Source organism: Tachypleus tridentatus, chromosome 5 (assembly GCF_004210375.1).
Source record: "Tachypleus tridentatus isolate NWPU-2018 chromosome 5, ASM421037v1, whole genome shotgun sequence".
Lineage (NCBI taxonomy): Eukaryota > Metazoa > Arthropoda > Merostomata > Xiphosura > Limulidae > Tachypleus > Tachypleus tridentatus.
Window position 1 is genome coordinate 11,205,736 of NC_134829.1, and position 27,758 is coordinate 11,233,493.

The following is a 27,758-nucleotide window of genomic DNA, read 5'->3' on the forward strand; positions in this document are numbered from 1 at the left end:
TATACTCGTAGAAAATTCCATTTACTCGAGAAAGAAGTATTTTTAGACACGACACACAAGAGCTGGCGCACAGAAAAACACAGTTATTAACAGAAAAGAGAAAATTCTGGAATAAGATATTCTGTGAACATGACACGAAAATGTTATCCTTCCCTTCTGGTAGGCCCGGCATGGCCAGGTGGGTTAAAGCGTTCGATTCGTAATTCGAGAGTTGCAAGTTGGAATTCCCGTCTCACCAAACATGCTCGCCCTTTCAGCCGTGGGGGCGTTATAATGTGACGGTCAATGCCACTATTCGTTGGTAAAAGAGTAGCCCAAGAATTGGCGGTGGGTGGTGATGACTAGCTGCCTTTCCTCTAGTCTTACACTGCAAAATTAGGGGCGACTAGCGCAGATAGCCCTCGTGTAGCTTTGCGCGAAATTCAAAACAAACAAACCCTTCTGGTATGTGGTATTTTCAGCTAAAAGTTGTTTCCACCAAGAGTAACAAGTAAGAACTACAGAATAACAGGAGATTTTTAAATATATTTAGCACTAGTATTATCTGGCAAATTCAGTATATGATAATTAAGAAGAAACTGGACACAAATGTCAATCACAATAAGCCATTTTATTACACTCAGCAACATAATATGTGTGCATTTACTTGTCACAATATTACTTGTCTTTATTGAAGAACTCTCTCTCTCTTTAGATTTACATATTTTGTTGAAACTTTGCACCAGAATGAATAGTATTTATAGTCGTACTTATTTAAGACAGGACTGTCAAACGTTACTTAGCCAAATGACTGGTTATCCCAATTAAAATATAAAAGTAGTATTAACATCAAAATATCATCAAACTGCAAGTAAAATAGGTGACTGACTTCATGTACCATACAATGTACAACCTTACACCTATCTATTTCATAGAAAGATGAAATTGTTACTTCAAGTGAATATCACAGAAAAATAGACAGTTAGCACAACAACTTAATCGTCTTCTTGCCCAATATGTTATATGAAAATTGCACACATATCTACATAAATGTGTGATATATGTTAATGGAAGCTGGATTAACTGCAGAATTACACAAGATGAATCTTCTAACTCGAAATTTAGCCAAGATATCGAATATAAAGTGAAATTAGATTTCTTGCTTAAAATGATTTAATTTTCAAAGGAATAATGAGACTGAACAAAAGTATCAAACAAAATAAACTATCACATGACTGGTAATTTTCTTTATGCGTAGATAGGGCCCCAACCTTTATATATAACCTGTACAACTGTTGAAGGACACTGCTGTTGACATTATTTCACAATATCACATTAAGCAATGCTTTTCAAGGATAGCAAAAGGTATTACCTATTTTGAGAATAATAAAGAAGCAAAGGCAGCTTGAAACAAGATCACTTGAAAATATTTTTAACCATATTATATGTGAAACATGCACACATTCAAAAAGAGAATAAATTTAGAATACTGTTATTACATTCAAGAAAATAGAAACACATGATATATTCATATACTGCAAATGAAATATTTTGAAAAGCTTTTATACTCAATTCAAATAAGGAGAAAGAAAACTAATGGAATGCCTATATATATGTCACATTGTCATACGCATTCGAACTTCAGTAAAGTTAAGGGCTACAAACTTATTTCCTGACACGTATCAGAAAAGACTGCTTGTAAATGGAAAATTGATCAATAAAATTGTGAAATTAATATGAATTTAGCTACATGACTAAGTTTTAAATTAAGAATTAATAAGACTGAACACTCAATGTAAGATGAAACACAATCTTTATTTATAATACAAAGTGAAACAGAACACAATGTGAGCACTTATGTGGACAGTACACTCTTGCTTTCTTACTGGATTAGTTGATCAAACACATTTATTATCTCGTTATTTTTAAGATGTCTTTCGAATCACGTCTTGGACTAAATAGGTTTGGTTTGTTTTGAATTTCGAGCAAAGCTATTCGAGGGCTATCTGCGCTAGTCGCCCCTAATTTTGCAGTGTAAGACTAGAGGAAAGGCAGCTAGTCATCACCACCCACCGCCAATTCTTGGGCTACTCTTTTACCAACGAATAGTGGCATTGACCGTCACATTATAACGCCCCCACGGCTGAAAGGGCGAGCATGTTTGGTGAGACGGGAATTCCAACTTGCAACTCTCGAATTACGAATCGAACGCTTTAACCCACCTGGCCATGCCGGGCCTACCAGAAGGGAAGGATAACATTTTCGTGTCATGTTCACAGAATATCTTATTCCAGAATTTTCTCTTTTCTGTTAATAACTGTGTTTTTCTGTGCGCCAGCTCTTGTGTGTCGTGTCTAAAAATACTTCTTTCTCGAGTAAATGGAATTTTCTACGAGTATAAGGACTTAAGATGAAGAGCAAAAGTCAGTTACAGAAGTAAAATAGTTGTCAGAAAGAGTTATTAGATCTGGAAGAAATACTACAAGAAATAGGACTTTTTGATATTGTGAAGATCTCTTGTGGTATTTTCGGATGAACTGATTTTACTTTCGAATTGACCCCCACTAGTACAGCGGTAAGTTTACGGATTTACAACGCTAAAATCAGGAGTTCGATTCTCCTCGGTGGGCGCGGCAGATAGCCCGATGTAGCTTTGCTAAAAGAAAAACACACACATGTACTTTCGAATTTCACTAACTCGGTCCACTTAAGAGAATAATTGAATAAAATATAGAATCACTGAAGATACTGAATTAACCTGGGTTTAAACTAACGAACAACAGAGAGATTGGCACAATGTGTAATAAATAATAATAAAAAAAAAAAACTTTATTTAAACGTAAAATGAAAACAATGTGTATGCTTGCTTAATGTAGACAGTTGCTTTTTTCCTGATATTGCTATTTCAGGATTTTCTGTCATACTAAATACATGAAGTTTTATTATTATTGCACACATATCTACATAATAAAACGTATTATGGAAATACGTTTTCCATAAACAGTAAAAATATCCCTAACTTTGAGAATGACAAAGAAACAAAGATAACTCAAAACAAGATTAACTTAACGGTTTTCTTGCCACAAATTTGTGTGAAAAGAACTATAAAGAAGAAAATCAGAATAAATATTAATGCTATATAAAGGAAATATTTATGGTAAAATCTTACATCACATCTATTGGTAAGTATGCTTCAACACCAGGATTTGTTGAGATGTTAGCTGGATGTTGATTGCCCAGATCATTGGTACTTTAGTCCTCTGTTGTCATTGTGGTGCTGAGCATAACCTCTAGGGTAGTGATGTCACATCAACTTTAGATTTTGCTACAAATAGTGTTTTTATAGTTAGTGCTGATTTTCCCTTAGCTATGGTTTTGGGTGTCAGCTTTAGCACTGTTATCATAGTTATAGTTCAGCTAGCTACTCAAATCATGTTGGTGGTAATAACTTTCAAAGTCTTAGCCACCTTATATTAATATTAGACAAACACGACTATATCAGTTTAAGTATAGTGACAGTGTTAAATTGTATTATTTTTATTGGCGATATTTTTTCACAGGTTTGCTACATAGCTTGTCGAGTCATACGTTGTGTAGGTCAGTTGTTGTAAATTGGCACTTAGAGTATTATTGCATCATGCCACTAAAACCTTCTGAGTGTTTCTCAAGTAACATTGCGTTGTGCTATCTCGTAATGTATCGAAAGTTCTAGGCCACAGTCTGGCTATTTCTGAATGCGTGATCAACATTTAGTTCACGTTAAGTGAGACAAACTTAATTTAGAGATATAGTGAAACAAATCTGAGCTGTATATTTATGCGTTTAGTAAAGAGAATATATTGGAGATTTTAAAGTGAAAGTATCACAAACTGTTTTTCAGTAACAGAGTAGAGAATAATAGTTTGTTTTGTCAGTAGTATTCTAAGGTAATTGAATGAACATGTATGGACTTTTAATGAAAAGAGACAATTATTTAAAGCTCTGATACAATTGTGACAAACAACAATGCAAAGTAAGAGAAATTATCACTGATTTCGTTACAGTCTTGTTTTAATATATTTTTAAAACAAATGGATTGTGTACTGTTTGTTTATTGTTCAAATTTATTACTAACAAGTCACAGACATTTACTCTTAAGATTCCAGCCCACACATACAATAAAAACCTGACACTTGAGAGCCAGCTAGGATCTATAGGGATAAAAGGCAGAACAAGAGGCATAAATAACTGGAAAATAGGTTTATGTACATACAACCATGTCATATAATCATGCTAAATGAATTCGATAAATGAATAGAGAGAATGAGTCACTTGAGCTCAAAGATGGTGATTTACTAGAGTTTGTTAAAACATAACAAGACATAGAGAGAACAAACATGCAAACTGGAGAAGAAGAAAAGAGTTACAGAGGAAAAATTCGAAATAGAGAGAATAAGAACACAAACTGAGACTGCTAGGCTCACCCAACAGAAATACGAAGGACCCAAAAATGACAATGTGGTGAAGGCCATCCGACCCAAGCTGCTCATATTTAATGAACAGAAAGATGACATGAAACATTTCCTGGAGAGATATGAAAGACTTGCCTAAAGTCAGAACTAGGACAAAGATGACTGTGCAGTCTGTCTAAGCCTCCTTATCACAGGAAAATGCCTTTAAGTGTATGTTAGCATGACTTCAGAAGATGCCATATACTACGACAAGTTAAAAAGTAGTCTTGTCTAATTTACTGAAGATTTCACTGGAAATTCAAAAAAAAATCCCACCTTACATTGCAAAAACTATATTTTCGTTTTTGGTACGTCTAAGGCAATACTTCACAAAGTGGATTGGCATGGCAAGTGTAACAATTTTGAGGGACTGGTGGATGTACTAATATCAGCGGTTATCGATTATGTGCTTGTTTGTTTTTTGTTTGTTTTGAATTTCGCGCAAAGCCACTCGAGGGCTATCTGCGCTAGCTGTCCCTAATTTTGCAGTGTAAGACTAGAGAAAAGGCAGGTAATCATCACCATCCACCACCAACTCTTGGGCTACTCTTTTACCAACGAACAGTGCGATTGACTGTAACATTATAACGCTCCCACGGCGGAAAGTCAAGCATGTTTTGGTGCGACCGGGATTAGAACTCGCGACCCTCGGATTACGAGTCGAAAGTCTTAACACGCTTGGCCAAAACAAAGTATTGTACTTAATCTGTGTAGAAGTAGATTAGATGAAAATTTTAATAATTTGTATATTATATTAATAAAAGCAAGTTAGAACATTTTGCATGTTCAAATGTCATAATTTTTTCGATGTTCTTATTTTTGACGCTTTTTGCAACGATTTTTATTTTTATATTGGTACATTATGTAACTTAATTGTGTATTTTTATTCCAATTAATGTGTTAATAATAGTTATGCTATAGTTTATTTTGTTGTTGTTTATTTTTTTTTTTTGTCAACGGTAAGGTTCGAGAGTTTAGACAACTTGGTCTTCAGTTCTCAGACTGAATGGAAATAAACGTTCTTTGTGGAAAACTTAAGCAGTGGTTGGAACCGAAACTTATCAAGTTGTAATAGATTTATTATGGTTGGAATGAGATTAGTTGGTATAATGAGCTCTCCAGATTGTCAAGCGCACACAACTAAAACCAATATCTATTCTCCTGATTCTGTGGATATTATAGATCACAAAAGAAGTCGTTATCCTTTTTGTATTGTATGGACTCCAATTCCAATTCTAACGTAAGTATGTTATGCCGAATCCAGAAAAAGTAGTTGTGGTAGTAATATCAATGTTTATAATGCAAGGTGGGAAATATGTTGCACTGAAACTGAAATTGGCATCTCCTCCACTTCTGTATGATCAGTAATTTTTATGGAATTAATTTACTAATAACATTACGCAGTTTCTTGCTTTCATTGTTGTAAATATTGTACAGTAGATTATTATTAATGCTTAGTACAGTATTATATAGTAATTCCACTGTAAATTGTAGTCATTGCTAATTTTTCTCACTTTATATTACTTCTTGTGCCAGAGAGATATTATTAATTAAGCTGTTTTCAAAGACGTTGTTGTTAATATTATTAGTTACTCAACACCGATCATGGCTTTTGAATGTCTTTTGTCATTACTTATCACACTTAGCCAAGCTGAACATAAGTTATGAGATTCAACTTACTTAATAAATGTAAGGTATTTTCACAGAAATACAGAATCTTTGAGAGTAAGTACAGTGAAATAGAGTGTACTGTTTCATAGTATTAATGCTAAAAACTAAAACCCATACCATATCATATCCTCATAAAACCCTGTAAAGGTAGACATATATTGTCTTTCAATCCATGTCATCTGCTAATTTTATGTAGTTGCATAAAACCCAGAGATTAAACAGTAACTATTGGTGAATCTCAATTCTGATTAAGGATTTATCACATAGAATTACATATAAAAGTTGTTATGGTTTTCAAACAAGACCCAAAACTCATAAGCTTTTGAATAGTTCACCATTCTTCTTCAGTTTCATTTGTAAACCATTGATGCATATCTATAGTGTTCAGGAAGTGTGATGGTGCTTGGATATGGAAAGTCATAGTGTACTCTCACTTTATCTGCTCCAACAGTAGAACTTTTGTGTGTGTATGTGTAGTGCCATTTATTTGTGTGGTTGAATGTTATAAATTTCTGAATTATAAAACATTCTTTCATCAGTTAGATTCAGTTTAGGAAAAATTAGTAAAGCAGACTGTAGGATAGTTGAATAACTTTAATATTTAGAAAATATTGCTTGAGATTGTATTGTAATGTTGAGGAAACTTGATAGTGCTTGCCCAGATGGTAAACAGTAAATGAAATATATATTTATTCAGAAAGTGAGAGTTTGATTGCCAGTAAGTTACACTGTAACAAATATTTCCTTATAACACTTGTTCATTCGAGAAAAAACCTTTTTGTGGTAACATTTAAAGATTAAGTTTTTTAATCATTTGAATACTAATAGAAATAATTCTCATTGTTCAAAGCATTCTGTTATCATTTAAGTTAAAACACACTGCATTGATGTTGGGAAAAGATTACTCAACTAAAATGTGGTATTAGTTGAGTAAAAGAAGGCAGAGTTGTTATTAATACAGGGTGTTCAGAAAGTCACTGTGCACTTATATATTTATTAACAGACAAAACTGCACAGTGACTTTCCAAACACCCTGTAGAATCCATTCAAAACGGACCATTGTTACTAGTGGGTATCTTAGGGTTCATTGTTTTGGTCTTTATGTGTTTTTTACTAACATAAATGTTATTGATAGGAGTATAATTAAGGAAATTTGTAATATTTCCTATAACATTAAATCCTTGGGTATTTCTATCTGTAATGAGGATGCTAAGGTATTTTAAAATGACTTGGAAAGTTATACAGATGCTTAGAAACAACCATTAATAAAGTAATTGCACAGAAATACATTTGGGTTACAAAGATTTGTATTCAGTGATGTCGAGAATACCCACTTGTAGAGAAAAATATATATGTAAAAACGGCTCGTTTGGGTTAAGAAAATTTTTTACATAGAGGAGCAAACAACGTTTCGACCTTCTTCGATGATTGTCAGGTTCACAAAGAAAGAGGTAACTAACCAATAGATGATCATATGTTTGAAGGGGTTGTGTAACTGAGTGTAGGAATGTAGAGGGCTTGCTTAGATGTTTGATTATATTTATTAATATAGGTATTAAGGTGTTCCTTTGTATTGGTATATTTTAGGTTTGAGTTGTTGTATAAGTAAGGTTTCTTTAATTTTGCATTTGTTTATGTTTGTTTCTTTATTTAGTATTTGAGTGTTTTCTATGGTTATGTTGTGTTTATTTGATTTGCAGTGTTCGAAAATGTGTGAAGGTGACTTTTTATGTTCTTTGAATCTGGTTTCCATTTTTCTATTTGTTTCTCCAATATAGAAGTCGTGGCAGTTATCACATTGTATTTTATAATGTTGGTGTGGTGTTTGTCAGTGTAGGTTTTACACAGCATAGACCTTAGTTTTGTGCCTGGTTTTTGAATAAAGTTGGTATTAACTGGAATGTCATATTTTGTTACTAGTTTTTGCCAAATGTTGGTTATTTTTCTGCTAATGTCGGGAATATATGGTATGCAGCAGTATATGGTTTCTTAATTTTTTGATTCGTGAGATATATTTACTTTTGTTGGTTGATTTTACTTTCTGTCTTGGTGTGTGCGTATAATGTTTTCTACGGTTTGTGGAGGAAACTTATTGATGTTGATGAAGTATTGTTTTATTTTTTCTAATTCATCGTTAATTTTATCTGGTGAGCATAGTTTTATGGCTGTGTTTATTTGGTTTCTTAGTGTGTTGAGTTTTTCTTTTGTTTCATGTGCTGAGTCCCAAGGAATGTATAGTCCAGTATAGGTGATTTTTCAGTGGATTTCTGTTTTAAATTTTGTATCGGTTCTTGTAATTTTGAGGTTAAGAAATGATATTTCACATGATATTGGGATGTGTAGCGTTAATGTGATTGAAAAAATTAAGTGTGTGTTCTAGCCAATATTTTTATGACACAAGTTGAAACACAAGGAATTAACACAGCATTACATCCACCACTATACTGGTACAGATATGTAGATGACACGGTTGCGGGATTCACATCTACAGAACACACAATTTTTTCAATCACATTAATGCTATACATCCCAACATCAACTTCACATGTGAGAATATGCACTGTCTTGATCATCTACTGGTCTCAGGAGCCAAGCTATCTCAAGGTAGTGGGTAAACCTTCCACTTATACACTAGAAAGTTTTAATAAGAGTACCTACTGATCACAGGAGCCAAACTGTCTCAAGATCTTGGTATATCTTCTAACCTATGCTTATAATGGTTGTGTCAATGTGATCTGTGAAAAATAAACAAACATACTAACACTCTTTAGTTTAACAATAGAAGGATTATTTGCTATCTTAACCATTACTGACAACAGAAGCCAAGCTGTTACAAGATAGTGAGTAAACCATTTACTATTAAACTAGACAGTGTCAATTTTATCTATTTTTCTCAGACTACATTGATATACTTGGTGAGGGGAATTCCCAGGGAAGGATCTGTTCTTTCAGTTTACCCTTCTCTGGGATCTAAACATCCACCCATGTGTTTGCTGAGCGTGGTGATCCGTGAAGGGGAGGAGAGGATCCTGGTGGCTGAGGGGTCCAACCCTAATACACCACTTTGGCCTTGAATTCCTGTAGATGGGCAACTTTGAGGTGGCCCCTCTTGGGTCATTCGGCTGGTCCACTTGGGCTAGGGTCAACCAAGTGCCAGTGTTGGATCTTCTGAACAGGTGTTGTGGAAATTGTATCTGATACTGGTGTGTTGGGTAAAGTGCTCTTGAAACCCTGGCATTGTTGCAGTGTCCTTATTTGGCATTGCAATGCAGCTTCTCATAGGGCTCCATGGTGGGTGGGGTCAGTGGACACCGAAATTTCCTTTTTTGTTATTGATCCTCCAAATAAAAACTTAAATAAAATAGTGAAAAATAGTCCATAGGTAAACGACCATGAACTGAAGATTATGAGTAGCAATCTTCAACATCTGTAACACCTGCTGTACCTCATTTTCTTGTACCACATTCTCTTTCACATAATCCTTTATGGCATATGTCTCCCTTTTTCATTCAAAATGGACTAGACATACCTGCTGGCTCTCCAAAGTCAGTAAAGAAGCTTTGATTTGGTGACATATTGGTGGAAACATCCACTCTGAACACAGTGAACTCCTCCTGCATTCAAAGGCAGTTTGGGATATACCTATTGAGGTTACATCTCATGCTACTTTGAATTCATCATGAGGAGTTATTGTTGAGAGGGATTTGAAGAACATCCCAGAGCTGGAGATTCTCACTGGTTTCTCCACCAAAGGAGTTTCTACTTCTCCGTCACCTTTGTATTCATCAAGACTCTGGCAGAGCTATCACCTCTTTCCTTTTGAGCTGATTGTCTCTATGATTATAATCATCCATTTACACTGGTGGAACTCAAACTGGCCCTTCGTCGGTCTGGCAGTACATTTATATGCAAAAACGGCTCGTTTGGGTTGAGAAAATATTTTACATAGAAGAGCGAACAACGTTTCAACCTTCTTCGACCTGACGATGACCGATAAATTTCTCAACAAGTGGGTTTCTCGACATCACTGGCAGTACATTGGTTGGACTTGATGATGTACACTATGAAATGCTGCACCATCTATTTCCTGTTTTTCTTGCCATTCTTTTGATTATATTTAACTGGATCTGGCAGGAGAATGTTTTTCCTGATGCCTGGCACCAGGTTATTGGCCTACCTTTCTCTAAGCCTGGAAAGTATCCCAAGATTCCTTCAAACTACTGTACAGATGCTTTGAGGAGCTGTCTCTGTGAGACCTTAGAGAGGATGGTTAATGCTCATCTTGTTTGGTTCCTTGAATCAAACAACCTTCTCTTGCCCACCCAATGTGGGTTCCGACGACAGAGCTTCACCATGGACCACCTCAATCGACTTGAAATGTCAGAGAAGCCTTTCTCAAACGACAACATCTTGTATCAATATTCTTTGACACTGAGAAGGTTTATGATACAACATGGAGGTTTGACATTTTGCAAGACCTCCATATGTATGGGTCACATGGCCATTTGCCATTTTTATTAAACATTTTTTAATGGACAGGAGATTCCAAGTTTGTGTTGGTTCGACACTTTCCCATTATTTTCTACAGGAACTTGGAGTCCCTCAGGGTTGTGTTTTGAGTGTCACACTTTTTAGTATAAAGATTATTGCCATCACTGAACAACTCCCTCTTACTGTTGCAAACAGGCTCTATGTTGACGACTTTCACATTTAGATCGATTGGGTCTATCCTTGGATAACATTACTGTATCCACTGGTGAGCCCATATTTATAATTTTGCTGCTAGTCTTTTAAAACTTTTATTACTTTACTTTCTAAAAAATGGCCATGATGTCAAGTAACTCGGAACCAGGATTGGAAAGGCCAACTTCAGGTGACTGACAGTGGTTTTTGAACTCACCTGTTAGTCTTCCTGGTGAGTTATGATAATTACAATTATGCTACAGAAAGTTCTTTACAACTTGTATTAGTGTAGTTTTTCTCTTACTGCTGAAGACTAGATGTAAACATTGGTTTTATGCTATTTATGTTTTTTGTTTTTAATTTTGTTTTGTTTTACTTTAATTTCGTTTTATGAATTTTACTAAATTTACCATAACATTTTACCAGATGTTTGGTGGAGATAGCCTAGCTGCTTTGTGCCATAAAACACCAAACCAACCAAGACTTATTATAAGCATAGGATTGTCATTTACACTCTAATATGAATATGAACATTGTTTTTAGATCTTGCTTATTAATGTGACATTCTTTTTGTTTGTTATACTTACAGATGGCTGTTTCCATTTATTGGGCACATGGGTATTGCCACATCAGAAGGTATTATCAGAGACTTTGCAGGCCCATACTTTGTGTCTGTAAGTATTTTGTGTACTTAAGATGAGTATTATATTGTTCTTTTGTCTATTGTAACTTTAAGATGTTAAATTTTAAGAGTTTAATAAGCCACAAAAATATTATGCTGCATTAATAATAAAAAATTAGACCTTAAACCTACATACATGCCTACTCTGAAATGCTCACTTTTGAGATTCGGAGGCCTGGATACAAGTTTATATTCAAATGCTTCTCCACCTTAGTACCCCTCAGTGTGGATTCCTGTACATGGTCAGGGGACCTCCCAGAGAAGGTTCTGTTCTGTCTGGTTACCTTCTCTGGGATTTAAACATCCACCCACGTGTTTACCGTGCGTGGCGACCTGTGAAGGGGAGGAGAGGATCCTGGTGGTTGAGGGGTCCAACTCTAACACACCACTTTGGCCTTGAATTCCTGTAGATGGGCGGCCTTTGGGTGGCCCCCCCTTGGGTCAATCGACTGGTCAACTTGGGCTAGAGTCAACCAAGTATCAGTGTTGGAAGTTCTCAACAGGTGTTGTGGACATTGTGCCTGATGCTGGTGTTTGGGTATAGTGCTCACGAAACCCTGGCATTGCTGCATTGTCCTTGCATGGCATTGTAGTGCGTCCCCTCGTAGGGCTCCATGGTAGGTGAGGTCAGTGGGTACTGAAATTTTTCTTTTTTCTTATGGATCCTCCTTCAAAAAATGTAAATAAAATAGTGAAAAAACAGTCAATAGGTGAGCAACCACATCTTGAAGACTCTGAGCAGCGATCTTCAACATCTGTAACACACGTACCTCATTTTCTTATATTACATTCTCTTTCAGAAAAACCTTTAGGGCAATTGTTCCCCTTTTTTATTCAGAAGGGACTAGAGGGTCTTGCTGGCTCTCCAAAGTCAATAAAGAAGCTTTGATCTGGAGACATATTAGTTGAAACATCCACAACCCACCACAGTGAACTCCTTGAATTCAACGGCAATTGGGGATATACCTATTGAGGTTACCCCTCATGCTACTTTGAATTCATCACGAGGAGTTATTGTTGAGAGGGATTTGAAGAATGTCCCCGAGTCAGAGATTCTCGCTGGTCTCTCCACCCAAGGAGTTTCTGCAGTGAGGCGCATCTCCACTCGCGAAGATGGAGTTACACTGCCAACAAATACCCTAGTTTTGACATTTACATCATCACATGCACCTGCCATCATCAAGGCAGGTCATCTAATTTGCAGGGTACAGCCGTACATTCCAAATCCTCTCCGATGTTTCCAATGTCAGAGGTTCGGCCACTCAAAGACATCATGTCGTGGTTCTCTGACATGTGCTCATTGAGGTGGCAAGGACCACGATGCCTATGAATGTGACATTGACCCACATTGCGTCAACTGCAATGGTTCTCACCATTCCTACTTTCGTTCTTGCCCAAAATGGTTGGAGGAAAAAGAGGTGCAGCGTTTGAAAACGACTCATAACATTAGTTATCCTGAGGCTCGGAAATTGCTGCCCGCCACTCCATCTCGGACATATGCTGCTGCACTTCATTCCACAATTACAGTGGGAGTGCAGACAGATCTCTCTGTGCCTCCAAAAGAATCGTTTTCAAAACAAATGAAAAGCCTTTTGACCTCCATAGTTAAAAAGGTTGATGAATCGACTTCCACACCCATCTGTGTTCCTCCCATACATTCCAACGAACCTCAAGATCCACATCCTTCAGTTTCAAATACAGGCATTTCTTCTGATACATCTTTTTTTCCCACCCCAGGAGGCAAAACAATCATTCGTTTGCATCCTCAGTCACTGGATTCCCCTTCCAATAACAAAGACCTGCCCAATCGACCCAGGGCAGGATCCATGGAGGTTGATAGACATCCTCCGACTAAGGACAGTAACGAAAAAAGACGTGGTCGTAAACAAAACGGTTTTCCAGCCACTTCTCCTACTCGTCATTAAAAATGGCCACCTTGATACAATAGAACTGTCGAGGTTTACGTTCTAATCTGGATGATATCAAAACACTGATTGCTTCCTACCATCCTGTATGTCTTTCTTTACAAGAAACATTTCTTAAACCTGCTGATACAGTCACCATTCGGCAGTTTTCTCTGTACAGAAATGACAGGCTGTGTGATGGATGAGTACATGGAGGGGTGGCACTATTGGTTGATCAGCATGTGTCCACCCTGTCTTTGTCACTCAACACACCCTTGGAGGCCGTAGTCATCCGTGTTTCCATCACTGTTTGTTCTCTCTACCTGTCCTCTGGAGAGACATATGATCAATCAGACCTTGATGCTCTCGTTGAACAGTTGCCGTCTCCCTTTTTACTCCTGGGGGACTTTAATGGACATCATCCCCTCTGAGGAAGTTCTGTTATTGATGATAGCGTATGCTCTCTGATCACAATCTTTCCCTTTTCAATACTGGTTCTTCCACTTATTTTCATGTACCTAGTCAGTCCTTTACTGCTATTGATCTCTCAGTTTGCTCCCCTTCATTATTCTCCCATTTTTCATGGAGGGTTGACAATTATCCACCAGGCAGTGATCATTTTCCTATACTTTTGAGAGCGACTGGCCGTGGTCGATGCCACCCTACTCGCGTGCCCCGTTGGAAGCTGGATCAGGCAGACTGGTCCACTTTCACTGCTCTCGCAGAACTTGATCCTGCCATCGTGAATTGGCCCTCAATAGCCGACTGTGTGGCAGCGGTAACTGGCTGTATTATACAAGCAGCTGCTCAGTGTATTCCTAAAACCTCGACACGTTTTCCACGATATCTTCATCCGTGGTGGAATCCTGCTTGCCACTTGGCACGGAAGGCTTAAAAACGGGCCTGGGATACTTTTCATAGATATCCCACACTTTCGAACCGCATTGCTTTCCAACGGGCCCGTGCACATGCTAGGTGGGTAAGACGTCAAAACCAGAAGGAATCTTGTATTAAGTTCACAGCTAGCATATCTTCTACCACCAGTTCCAAGGTCACGTGGGACAGGATTCGAAAGGTCAGTAGGTACTACAATTCTGCCTTACTCTCTGATGGTTAGGAGGTGGCTGATGTCCGGAGCATCGCTGATACTCAATGTGAAAGCTTATGCCAGGTATCTAGCACTTCTGCTTGTTCCTCCATCTTCTTGGCCATCAAGACTCAGGCAGAGCGTTCACCTCCTTCCTTTCGAACTGACTGTCTCTTTGACTATAATTATCCCTTTACACTGGTGGAACTGAAAATGGCCCTTCATCGGTCTGGCAGTGCATCTGTTGGACCTGATAATGTACACTATGACATGCTGCACTATCTATCTCCTGCTTCTCTTGATGTCCTTCTAATTGTCTTTAACTGGATCTGGCAGGAGAATGTTTTTCCTGATGCCTGGTGCCAGGCTATTATTTTACCTTTCTCTAAGCCAGGGAAAGATCCCAAGATTCCTTCAAACTACAGTTCAATTGCTTTGACGAGCTGTCTCTGTAAGACCTTAGAAAGGATGGTTAATGCTCGTCTTGTTTGGTTCCTCGAATCAAACAACCTCCTCTCGCCCACCCAGTGTGGGTTCCGACGACAGCACTCCACCACAGACCACCTAATTTGACTTGAAACATCAATCAGAGAAGCCTTTCTCAAATGCCAACATCTTATATCAATATTCTTTGACACTGAGAAGGCTTATGACATAACATGGAGGTATGGCGTTTTGCGAGACCTCCATACATATGGGTTACGTGGCCATTTACCCATGTTTATTAAAAAAATTTTAATGGACAAGAGATTCCAAGTTCATGTGGGTTCGACACTTTCCTGTTCTTTTGTACAGGAACTTGGAGTCCCTTAGGGCTGTGTTTTGAGTGTCACACTTTTCAGCATCAAGATAAATCCCATCACTGAACAACTCCCTCTCACTATTGCGAATGTCGACGACTTTCACATCTCATGTCAGTAGTCGAACATGAGATATATTGAGCGGCAACTACAAACTGCCCTCAATCGTGTACTAAGGTGGATTATGGCGAACGGCTTTAATTTCTCTCTCTCTAAAACCGTTTGTATGCACTTTTGCCGCCAACAGGGTATTCACCCTGATCCTGAACTTCATATCAGTGAAGTTTCGCTGCCACTGGTCCCTGAGACCAAGTTCTTGGGGCTTATCTTTGACCGTAAGCTGACCTTTATACCACACTTAAAGCAGCTATGGGTCAAATGCACAAGAGCACTGAACATCCTCCGTGTCCTCTCTACTACCAGTTGGGGAGCAGATTGATGTTCTATGTTAAAGGTATATCGTGCTCTTATTCGATCATAACTCGACTATGGATCAATGGTCTATGGCTCTGCCAGACCCTCGGCTTTAAAGATGCTAGACCCCATTCATCACCAAGGACTTCGTCTCTGCACTGGGGCTTTCCGCACCTCTCCATTTCAAAGCTTATATGTTGAATCTCATGAATCTTCTCTGGACCTTCGCCGTTTGCAACTGTCTTTACTATATTTTTGAAACTTCGTTCCTTACCAAAGCATCCCACCTGGGGAAGTGTTTTCCTTCCTCGGTGGGCTGTACTTTTTTAGAACAGACGATCTGCCATTGCTCCATTTGGCCTTCGCATCCAGGCGCAATTGGATGACTTGGGTCTGTCTTAGGATAACATTGCAGATTCCACAGGTCAGCCCATCCCACCATGGCTTATTACAGCCCCCAAATGTGACCTTTCTTTCAGTCATCTGAAAAAGGCAGATACTCCAGATTGGAAGTACCGTCATTTATTTAATGAACAACTTTCAAACAATCATTCCGTTCCCATTTATACAGATGGTTCCAAATCAGGTAATTCAGTAGGCTCTGCTATGGTTTGCTGCAGTTCGGTGATTGCGTGCAGAATCCCCTCTACAGCTTCTGTGTTCACTGCTGAACTGTATGCCATATCTCTTGCCCTGAATCATATTGAAGCTGAGCAGTACTCCAACTGCACTATTTATACTGACTCGCTTAGTTCTATACTGGCCCTGGAAATGCTACACGTTGGCTCACACCCTGTTCTCGCTGATATTCAAAACTGACTGGCCCATTTCTCATTAACTGCTACTTCTATCCAGTTTTTCTGGATACCAGGCCATGTTAGTATTCGCAGGAACGAGCTTGCAGACACGGCAGCTAAATCTATCTGCTCCAGCACTATCACCACTGTGCCTATTCCGTACATGGACTATGGTCTTGTATTCTAGGCTCAGCTCCATGCCAGCTGTCAGTCCACTTGAAGTGAGCAACGTGACAACAAGCTTTTTCAAATAAAACCCTATATTGGGCTTTGGCCATCCAGGTTCCCTAAGGTTCGGAAGTAGGAAGTTGTTCTAACTAGACTACGCATTGGTCACAGTTTTTTAACTCATCTTTTTTTTTTTATCTGGAACTGATGCACCAGTGTGTAGTTTGTGTAAAACTCAAATCACTGTCAGCCACATTTTACTTTCTTGCCATCGTTATGATTCTCAACTATGGCAATATTTTCAACATGTTTTTTCCCAGGGTTTATCTGTAACATTGGACAGTGTTATTGGTGATGGTGACACTGTTCACCTTGATAAAGTTTTTAGTTTTTTAATGGCCATTAATCTTTTTAATCTCATTTAACTGTTGGATATTTATTCATTACACCTTTTTAATTGTGGTTCCCTTTTCACAGTTTCATTCTCTCTAGTTCAATTTGACATTGAAAAATGGCCAGAACATTAAATAACTCGACACCAGGACTGGAAAAGCCAACTTCAGGTGACTAACGCTGCTGTTTGTACTATCCGTGTGAACTACCCATTAGTCGTCCTGGCGAGTTGTTATTCCAATTTTGCTGCATGTCTTTTAAACTTTTATTACTTTACCCTTTGGTACTGGCCATAATGACACATAACCCGGAACCAGGACTGAAAAGACCAACTTCAGGTGACTGACGGTGGTTCTGGTACTTGCCTGTTAGTCTTCCTGGCGAGTTATGATCGTTATCATTCTGCTACAGAAGTCCTTTACAACTTTATAGATTGGATGTCAACATTGGTTTTATGCAATTTTCTATCTTTAATTGCTGTTTTGTTTTTACCTTCGTTTTATTTTACAAATTTTACTACATTTACTTTACTTTTACAAATTTTACTACATTTACTTTACTTTTACCTTTTTCTGGACATTTGGCTACTCATTATTACGATTTTGCTATATATCTTTTAAACCTTCTGTTATTTTACATTTTGATACTGGCTGCTATGACACATAACCCGGAACCAGGACTGGAAAGGCCAACTTCAGGTGACTGACGGTGGTTCTTGAACTTTCCTGTTAGTCTTTCTGGTGGGTTATGATCATTACCATTTACCTAGAGAAAGTCCTTTACAACTTCTTTTACTCTGCTTTCTCTCTTAACATTGTAGACTAGGTGTCAACATTGGTTTTATACTTTTTCTGTTTTTCAATGATGTTTTGTTTTACCTTCATTTCCTTTTCTGTATTTTACTGCATTTAATTTAATTTTACCTTTTAACCGGACGTTTGGTGCAGATAGCCTAGCTGCTTTGTGCCATAAAACACTAAATCAATCAATCAATCCACCTTAGTATTATTAACCCTAACAGCTGTTATTGCTTCTCTTTATAATAATCAGTCTTACCACACGCACCATATGAAGATTGATAAGGGTTATATATATATATATATTCAAAGGAAATAAATATTCCACATGTTATAGTTATATTTTTCATACTTTAATACTGTATTAAAAAAAAGGTATTTAAAAGAGTTAGTAATAGGTATTTATAAAAGCACTTGGCCTATGTGTATAACAAATATATATATAAATATATATATATGAACTTACTTTCAATTTATTCATGCTTTGTCACTTTCCCTAAAGTGTTTTTTACATTTTTTTTTATATACAGGAGAATGACATGGCATTTGGAAAACCAACCAAGTAAGGAATGAAAATATAAATGTATTTAAAAGGGACTTTTATGTAGTGGTTATTCTATCTTCAAAATCCAATATTAGTAATTAGTTTGTAAAGCTACATGTTTTCTATAAATCATGAATTAATCATCATAGGTCTAAAAATAGTTTGGACTCAGTTAACCAACCTTTATGGTAAATCCCCACAAGTGGCTGGTGCTTTGTATGCAGTAACCTAGTTTGTTTGTTCTTTATATGGTTATAACACTGCATAATTTATGAATTGGCTTTACAGTTATGAACAACTTGCTGTGTATTTAATGTAGAATATGAATTTAGAAGAACTTTAAATCTTTTAGGCTGTCTGAACCTTTGTTGTATTACTGGAGTTATGGCTTGAAATAATGTTCACAAGAGGGTATCCATACATTATTTTGACTGGGTATTTAGTTTATAGTGTATTAACTTACTACATCTTCTTTTACAGATTCTCTTTGTTATATGTTAATGTAATTTTCCAAATATTTTGCTTTTAACTTGCATACTTAGTTTTCTTTTATCAGTTTTTATCTAGATAATAAGAAAATAATGACTTCTTTTCATGTTAATGAAGTTATTTTAAACAATCCTTTTCATATATGCTTCCAAACATTCTCTGACATATTATTGATATTTACTAGTGGATTTTCTAAAGCTTAGATAATTTTTGTCATTGTTGAATAGTTTGTTTTAACCTAATGCATATAAGGAAGTCAAGGTGTGTGACTCAAATTAATGGCCAGACAGGCAATTTAGAGTGTATTTGATGTGATTTTAATTTGTGAAATAATTGGTTATTCAGGCTGATCAGTTTGCACTTAGTGATATCTGTAGTCAGTCAAGATGCTCAATCTTTGATTATATAAGTGACATTTGTGGTAATTTAATGTGTTCATTCTGTGTTTTTATATGATTTTTGTTAGTGAAGTCTGTGGTCTGCCTGAGATTTATTCCTTGAACATGTGTCAGCTAGAGTGTTCAGACTCTTTTTTTTTTTTTTTTTTTTACTATGTAATTTTATCAGTGAAATCTTTGGTCACCCAAAATGTTCAAACTATTTTTTTCATGTGGTTTTATTGGTCAAGTATGTGTTCAGTCAAGGTATTCAGACTGTCTTTACGTGATTTTATTGATGTGTTCTATTTTCAGCCAAAGTGTTCAAACTGAGATATGTATTTTTTATTAGTGAAATTTATGGTCAACCAAGTAGATTAGCCTGTATTTTTATGAATGAAAGTTTTCATGGTGGAGTGTTCAAATAATGCTTTTATTGACATTAGAAATGAAATCTGTTGTTAGTAAAGGTGTTATTCAGTTTGTGTTTGTGAATTTATTAGTGAGATGTATAGTCTTCTAACTTGTTCTTACTGTATTTTTATGATTTTATTAGTGAAATCTGTGGTGAGCCATTGTGTTTAGCCCATGATTTTGGTGACTTGATTTGTGAAATCTCCACCTAGTGTTCGGCTGTATTTTCATTAGCGATATCCCTGCCCAGCTATGGTATTACCCTGTTTTTATGGAATTTTATAAATGAAATTTGTGCTTAATCAAGGTGTTCATTCATTGTTATGTGTATTCTTTCTTCAGTGTTACTTTCATTAACAGTATTTGTTAGAATATTTAATATATCCAATTTTATTATGTTACATTATTATATTTTTATTTTATAGGTTATTTTGCATATTTTAGCTGGCTTGATTGTGTGTGGTATTGTTGGGTTTCTAGCCAGAATATTGTAAACAGCAAAGATTTCCAACTAATGTGTTTTCCTTCCTCGGTGAGCCATACATTTTCAGAACAGACAATCTGCCATTGCTCCTTTTGTCCTTCGAATCCAGGTGCAGTTGGATCGATTGGGTTTGTCCTTGGATAACATTACTGTATCCACTGGTGAGTCCATCCCACCATGGCTTCTTACAGTTCCCAGTTGTGACCTGTCTTTAAGTCATCTGAGAAGAGCAGACACTCCTGAGTGGAAATACTGTCTGCTATTTGCTGAACTTCTTTTGAACCATCCTTCCATTCCTATTTTTCAGATGGTTCGAAATAATCATGTGACTGTGTGGGCTGTGCCATGGTTTGGTGGTTGCATGCAGAATCCCCTCTCCAGCTTCTGTGTTCATTGCTGAATTGTATGCCATTTCTTTTGCCCTGGATCACATAGAAGCTAAGCAGTACTCAAACTGCACTATTTATACTGACTCGCTTAGTTCTCTAGTGGCCCTGAAATCGCTTCATGTTAGTTTACACCCTATTCTCACTGATATTCAAAATCGACTGGCCCATTTCTCTTTAACATTTACTTCTATCCAGTTTTTTTGGATACCGGGCCATGTTGGTATTCCCTGGATTGAGCTCGCCAATACTGCAGCTAAATCTATCTGCTCTGGCACTATCACTGCTGTGCCTGTTCAATACATGGACTATGGTCCTGTATTTAAGGCTCAGCTCTGTGCCAGTTGGCAGTTGACTTGGAGCGAGCAACATGAAAAAAAGCTTTTCCAAATAAGACCCTATATTAGACTTTGGCCGTCTTGCTTCTGTAAGGATCGGAAAGAGGAAGTTGTTTGAACTAGACTACGGATTGGTCACAGTTTTTTAATTCATCATTTTCTTTTATCTGAAACTGATGCATCAATGTGTTGTCTGTGTAACACTCAGCTCACAATAAGCCATATTTTACTTTCTTGCCATCCTTATGACTCAACGACGGCACCATTTTAAACATGTTCTGTCCCACAGTTTGTCCATAATGTTAGACAATGTTATTGGTGATGGTGACACTGTCTACCTTGGTAATGTTTTTAGTTTTTTAAAGGCCATTATTTGTTTTAATGCCATTTAAGTTTTTTAATTTATACATTAGACCTTTTCTAATGTGGCTCCCTTTTAAAAATCACAGTTCATCTAGTTCAATTTGAAATTAGATAGTGGCCGTAACATTAAATAACTTGAAACCAGGACTGAAAAGGCCAACTTTAGGTGACTAACGTTGCTATTTGAACTATCTGTTAGTCATCCTGGTGAGTTATTATAATTTTTCTACACGTCTATTAAAACCTTTTTAAAAATGACCATAACGTCAAATAACTCGGAACCAGGACTGGAAAGTCCTTTACAACTTGAATTACTGTAGTTTTTCTCTGTAGACTAGATGTAAACATTGGTTTTATGCTATTTATGTGTTTTTTTTTAAACTTTGTTTTGTTTTACCTTAATTTCCTATTATGAATTTTAGTAAATTTACTTTTAACTTTTTACCAGATGTTTGGTGCAGATAGCCTAGCTGATTTGTGCCACAAAACACTAAATCAACCAAGCAACCAATCTAATGATTTTAACCACCTTAATCTGTTCATTCTTAGTTTTTCTATACTTCAGAGAAAAGTTCATATCTTTGAGTTTCATTTTATACTTTAATGTTTCAAACTAACTATCATTCTGGTTGCATACCATAAGGGAATCAAAATTGAAAACAATACTACAGTTAAGTGTTATCAATATTTTGCACAAAATGATGATAATCTATTTGTTCTTGAACTCAAACATTATGTAAGTAGATCTTAGAATTCTGTTTGCATTTTTTCCCTTCTTCCACACATCAGCTGAAGGCTTGAGGCTCTTATCAGTCATTACATCTAAATTTTTATTGTTTTCCACATCATCAGTGTTACTCTCACAAAATAATAATGTTTTTCCAAATCTCCTTATATTAAATTCATCATTTTAAAACATTCAGAATTGAATTCAGTTTCATAGAGAGTAATTCACTCAATAAGAATCCAGGTCCTTCTACATTTAGAAAAACTTTTCCAAAGATTTACCTTTAACTAATTTAGTATCATCAGCAAGTTTAAAAATATTTTTAGTTATATGTAACCCATATTATTCATATAATAAACAACAGGGACCCTCAGACAAACTGTTGAAAAGCTTCACTAGTCACAAATTTCCAGTTTGAATGGTGCCCATTAATCAAAACCATCTTGTTTCAATCCAGTTTTTAATTTACATTTTGAGTAATTCTGTCAATTGTATAAACATCTAACTTATTTATTGGCCTATTGTGAGGAACTTTTTGAAAAGTTTTGTTGAATTCTAGACACAAAAAGAAACAAGATTACTTTCATTTACACATTAGAAAAATTTCATTCAGTTTGTGACACAAAAAAAAACTCCTTTATAATCAAAATCCAGTTTCACAGTGATTTCTTTCCAAGTGATCCCTGACAGTAGACTCCAGTAGTTTACTAATAACAGAAGACAATTTATTTAACATGTAACATATGTCCTTTTTTTAAAACAAAAGTTATTTCACTAGTAACCTTACAATTATCATGAACATCTTTTGTCTAAACACCTGTAGAAAATTTAATTTAAACTGCTCTTCAAATCAATACTAAGCTACTTTAAAGTTTTGAGATAAATCACATCAGCCAGAACCTGCACTATTGGTAAAATTTATGAATTAATTAAAAACATAATTTGTTGTAATAATATTGATACCTAAGAATAATTTCCCCCCTTCTAATGTAGTAAACAACTTAGAAACCTCATTATCAACATCTTTAATGATATCAAAAATACAACAAAAACATATAGTAGAGCCATTTATTCCTACTGAGCAATAATGTCTCCATTTGATTCTCATTTTTCTATTTGCATAAACCTAAAATCCTTTAAGTACAAATTAAAGTAACAACCTAAGATGTTATGCTAGTCTGTAGCCTCACTAATAATGTTTTACCTTAGAGTTGCTTCATTTGTTAAACTTCATGCTGCTGAATTAGCTACTAGATGCCTTTATTTACAGGTACTGGAAGTTAGATCCAGATTTAGCCAGTGGTGGGAATCAAGCATGGAACTCAGCTATTAGGGATGCATCAGAAGAGTACAGCCACAGAATGGTAATAAGCACTAAATAAACAAGTGTAATTTGTTCTCAACATTATGTAGCATCTTAACAGAAATTGTGAAAAACATTGTAAAGGTGGTCATGTTTCATGCATCGCAACAAATTCTTAAGTGTATTTGACCCGGGAGTTTGGATTAACTAGAATCCTGTCATATCAGATGATAAATATATTATGTATATGACCAGCTTTAGCCTTACACTTGTGCCAAATTACTAGTTTAACATAATGGAATTAGATGAATTCACCTATATTTTAGTTTCAGTTAAATTATAATAGTTGTATAGCAGTTTTTATTTTATTTTTTTGCATATTCATATTTAGTCTTCTCAATTGCATGTTTGAAATAAAAATTATTTTGTGTACTACTGCCATCATTACAGAAAATAGGGTTAAGTTCATCAGGGGCTATGAGCAAAAAACAAGAGGCCAGAGATGTGAGATGCTGTGGCAATAAATAATTCAATACACTGTTTGTTATAACTTGAGTTATGTGCTTGTCAGATGTTTCATAGTTTTGCAACACAAAATTAGTCACAGCTCAAAGAACAATAAAACAATAATATTGAACAAATTAAAACTGTTACAAGTCCAAGGATGTTAAAGTTAAAGAACTGTTATGTTCTATGTTCTGTTACAATCTGCAGCCATTGTAGAAAGACTAGACAGCTTATAGTTACCTTGTATTTGTTTTTGTGGTTGTTAAAATGTTGATCAAATGAACTGAGTCCATGTAGTGTCAAGGTGAAGAAAATAACAGATAAAATGTAAACTTTACTGAAAAACACTTGATATTTATCTTGGAGATTATATTGTTTATGTAAATGAAATTTGGAAACTTTTAAGACAAATATTTTTATTTTTAATAGTAAAAGTTGTTTTTCACTCAAACTAGTCAAAATTCTGGATCAGAATGACTAAGGTAAATTCAGAGACAAATCTGTGATAAAAATACTTTTATTAAAAATTATTATTTTTTTTGTACAACATCTTTGTAACATTAACTTAAAGTTTACTGAATTTTGTTAAGATACTCCATTTAAATCTAGAATTATTGAAAGATTAATTGTCCAATACAATTCCATGCACATAAGGCTACACATGAGATGGCAAGATATATTATGAAATGCACAATAAAACCATGCAATTTAAGGTACATCATATTTGAACAAATTAAAATATGTATTCTTGGAATAGATTATAATACATGTACTTAATGTGAAGTATGTCTTATATAGAATATGTAGATAAGTGCAGAGCTTCTTGTTATGTCTTTGTTCTAGCATAACTTGTTTTGTGATAATTGTCACTCTCACGTGGCTATGGCTCTCAATTTCATGGTTTACAAGGGTTCTTCTAGTTGGAATATGGTGAAACTGTGTTTTCTCATGCTCATCTATGGAAAGTATGTAAGGTGAGTCTGCTTTTGATAACTTGTATTTGTTTTCTAAAATCTAGATGCTTATTAATCAGTCAATTGTAAGGCTACTAAAATTGGTCAAGAAGTGTAGCTCAAACTCAAATACTGCTTAAAGTACAGTTTCTTACATTTGTTTCAGGTTTTGCTTGATTATTTCAATGAAAATGTAGAATTGAAAAAAAAATTAAAGATCTTTTAAATGTTACATTTTATATTTCTCTCTTATGACTGAATTGCTCAGAGATACAATATATTAGTGAAGCTCTAAATATTTTTATTACATGAAGGCTTCAAAATGATGGTTTTATTAAGTAGAAAAGTTTCAAACCTGTTACATGTTACCTTAAAAATATTTGAAGGTATTTGTGACTTGATTGAGGCATACCAGTTTTATCTTTACTACAAATAAAGATTCATCTCACCAAGCCTGTAGTTTATTTCAAATGTTACCATAATAATTAACTGCCAGCAATATGTCAGGTTATTTCATAATTTTATCACCTTCTCAGATGTCCAAAAAATTATTTGAAAACCTAGAATGTTTTTAACAATTCTATTTAAAGTTGTAATGCTTGTAGCTGTTATGTAAACTTAAGGGTTTTTTGTATGCATCTTGAACTTAAGACAGGTATCTAATGCGTAAGTGCTTGTTTATAAAAGTACCTTTCCAATGGAATCTATTTTGTATAAGCTATTTTGAAAGGTTTGTCACTGTGCATTAATATTGGTCATCTTGTCCTGGTAAAAGTTGACATTTGTATTTTTGGTAGTGTTTGATGCACAATACTAGACAAACTTAATAACTATATACAAATAGTATTTTCATTTCTAATATAAAAAAAGCAATGGCTCAATATGCTGTTATCTGTTGTTCAGCAGAAAATAATAGATGTTATCCAAACATCATTCAGTATTTGTTGGTTACACATTTAGGAGCATACATTATGGAAGACTAAAGTAACGGCTGGAATTTTAAACATGAAGAAAGCACATTACCATGATTGTATAAATAAGCATTTATAGCCAGGATTTCTCAGTAAAATGTATTTACTCTTATAAATTTTCTTTATCTCTGAACAATTATTTTAAGTTATTTGCAAACTTGCTTGTGTCTATTACTGTATTAGTTGCAAGGTTTCTAATAACAGGAATGGCACAAAAACAGTAAAAGTAACATTAAAATTACAATTAATCACAATAATTGCTAGATGAATCCCTATTTAATTAAAAAATGGAGAGTGGTTTATTTTGTTAATTTTAAGGTTAAGAGTTAATAAATCCTCTTTTTCTGTTACGCACCCTATGCACCTATTAATGAAATAGTGGAAAGATGTTGTGTTAATGGGGACTTTCAGAGTTTACCAAGATTGTTATTTTGTATATTAGAAAGTGTATTTGAAAATGTCATTTTTAATAGTTTCTGTTTTTTAGTGTCTGTTTTTTTGGTTTTCTTTCAGTATTTGGGGCTTTCTGAAGACATGGATGCCATTTCTTGTATGTGTCTGTATTGTGATAATATTGTGGCTGGCTATACCTCTGGCTTAGGCAAGTATAATGTGACCTAGAAGGATTATTTTATACAGAACAATGTAATTATATGTTTGTGAATAGTAGAATAGTAAATAATAAAAACTAACATCTTTGTGTACTGAACCTTTCTATACATCAGTTTTTACTTTTCCAGAGCTGTTCATGTTATTATGGATTATATAAAATGATGTTGTCTCAGTACATAATAGATTTTTTTATTCTTGAAAACTGTTCCTTGTGATAGTTTCTGAAAGCTCATTCATACTTAGCATACATACCAAAACATTAAGAAGTACAGCAAAATAAATAAAAAAAGAAAGATATTTACAAGAAAAAGTTACATAATAAATCTCAAATTACAATAGAGTTAGTATTCTAGATTTCAAGTTAAAGAATCTTCTGAAACCTCTAAACACAGTAAAAGTATTTGATATTGTATTTTGTGTGATATTCAGTGTGTTTCACATTAATAAAATTTCTATTTGTGACTTTTATCTGTCTTTCTTGTTGCTACATAAGTTACTACTTATAATAATGTTTGATATAACTCACTCATTGGAATAAAAGCTAATGGATAGTAGTCAGCAAATCAAACAAATGATATTTGTAGCCAAAATTAAAAAAGGAAGTGAAAAAATTCTTTGGTGTTTTCTGTTTTCCTGCTGTGCATAAATTTACATGTTTTATTACTCTTCCCCTGAATTCAAATGGAAAATATTTTGCTTCTTCCTAAATATTATACACCTCTAGAATGCGTCTGCAAAAGTTCATTCATCAACTGTGCTTAATTTTTTGTTCCAGAATCATGTGAAGTTTCCTGTAAAATTTAAGAAATTTCAGTGCCAACAAGCTTTGTCTAACAATAAATAAATAAATAAAAAATTAGTTCAAGTATTTAATGGTAGGCGTATACGTTTTAAAATTTGATTGCCAGAAATTTAAAATAATCTTTAAAATGGTTTTCAAAATAACCTATGCTTATCCATTATTCAATAGCATAAAAAAGAAAAAAAACTTCAAAAGATAATGGAAACCAGGTGAAGTGGAAAATGCTGGACTGATACTTTTGATACCAGCATCTATCAATCACAGCCAATGGATTCTAAATTTGCCTCATAAATTTTACAATATATACTACAAGCATTAATGGCATGAAGCAACTAATGCATTCTGCATTTACTGAACTGAGGCAGTTACGTACTTCGTTTAAGTTGTAAAATGTAAGTATCCTTGAAAGCACTTCAGATCAGCAGTACCCGAGGAAAAATACCATTTAGAAAACATACCTTTCACTTTCATTTCCATAATTCTTTCCCTTGTATGGCTCAGCTAGAACAACAGTGTTGCTATTACTTCAAATGATTAATCAGTTAGTAAATTCCAGTAATTTAACTCCCTGTAAGAATTACTTACTTCCTTTTAAATTCATAGTTAAACAATAATAGTTACAG

The 27,758-nt window shown here is 35.2% G+C and overlaps 1 protein-coding gene across 2 annotated transcripts; it reads left to right on the forward strand.

Annotated features, from left to right (window-relative positions):
* Window positions 1–5,422: 5,422 nt before the first annotated feature.
* LOC143250507 (transmembrane protein 222) lies at window positions 5,423–26,799 on the forward strand. 2 transcript variants are annotated; one of them, XM_076501144.1, is made up of 6 exons: window positions 5,423–5,709; window positions 11,413–11,497; window positions 18,396–18,427; window positions 23,258–23,351; window positions 24,707–24,771; window positions 26,235–26,799. In XM_076501144.1, the coding sequence occupies exons 1-6, from the start codon at window positions 5,552–5,554 to the stop codon at window positions 26,320–26,322; spliced, it is 522 nt and encodes a 173-aa protein (XP_076357259.1). In that variant the 5' UTR covers window positions 5,423–5,551; the 3' UTR covers window positions 26,323–26,799. The 2 variants fall into 2 exon arrangements, with proteins under 2 accessions (XP_076357259.1, XP_076357258.1); XM_076501143.1 differs by having other exon boundaries at window positions 5,427–5,709; window positions 24,641–24,771.
* The last annotated feature ends 959 nt before the right edge of the window (window positions 26,800–27,758 follow it).

Coding starts and splice junctions, on each gene's coding strand:
- LOC143250507 (XM_076501143.1), top strand. CDS start 5,552: ATGGTTGGAATGAGATTAGTTGGTATAATGAGCTCTCCAGATTGTCAA. Junction 11,498..18,395: donor CAGGCCCATACTTTGTGTCT/GTAAGTATTTTG, acceptor TTTTATATACAG/GAGAATGACATGGCATTTGG. Junction 24,772..26,234: donor ATCTATGGAAAGTATGTAAG/GTGAGTCTGCTT, acceptor GTTTTCTTTCAG/TATTTGGGGCTTTCTGAAGA.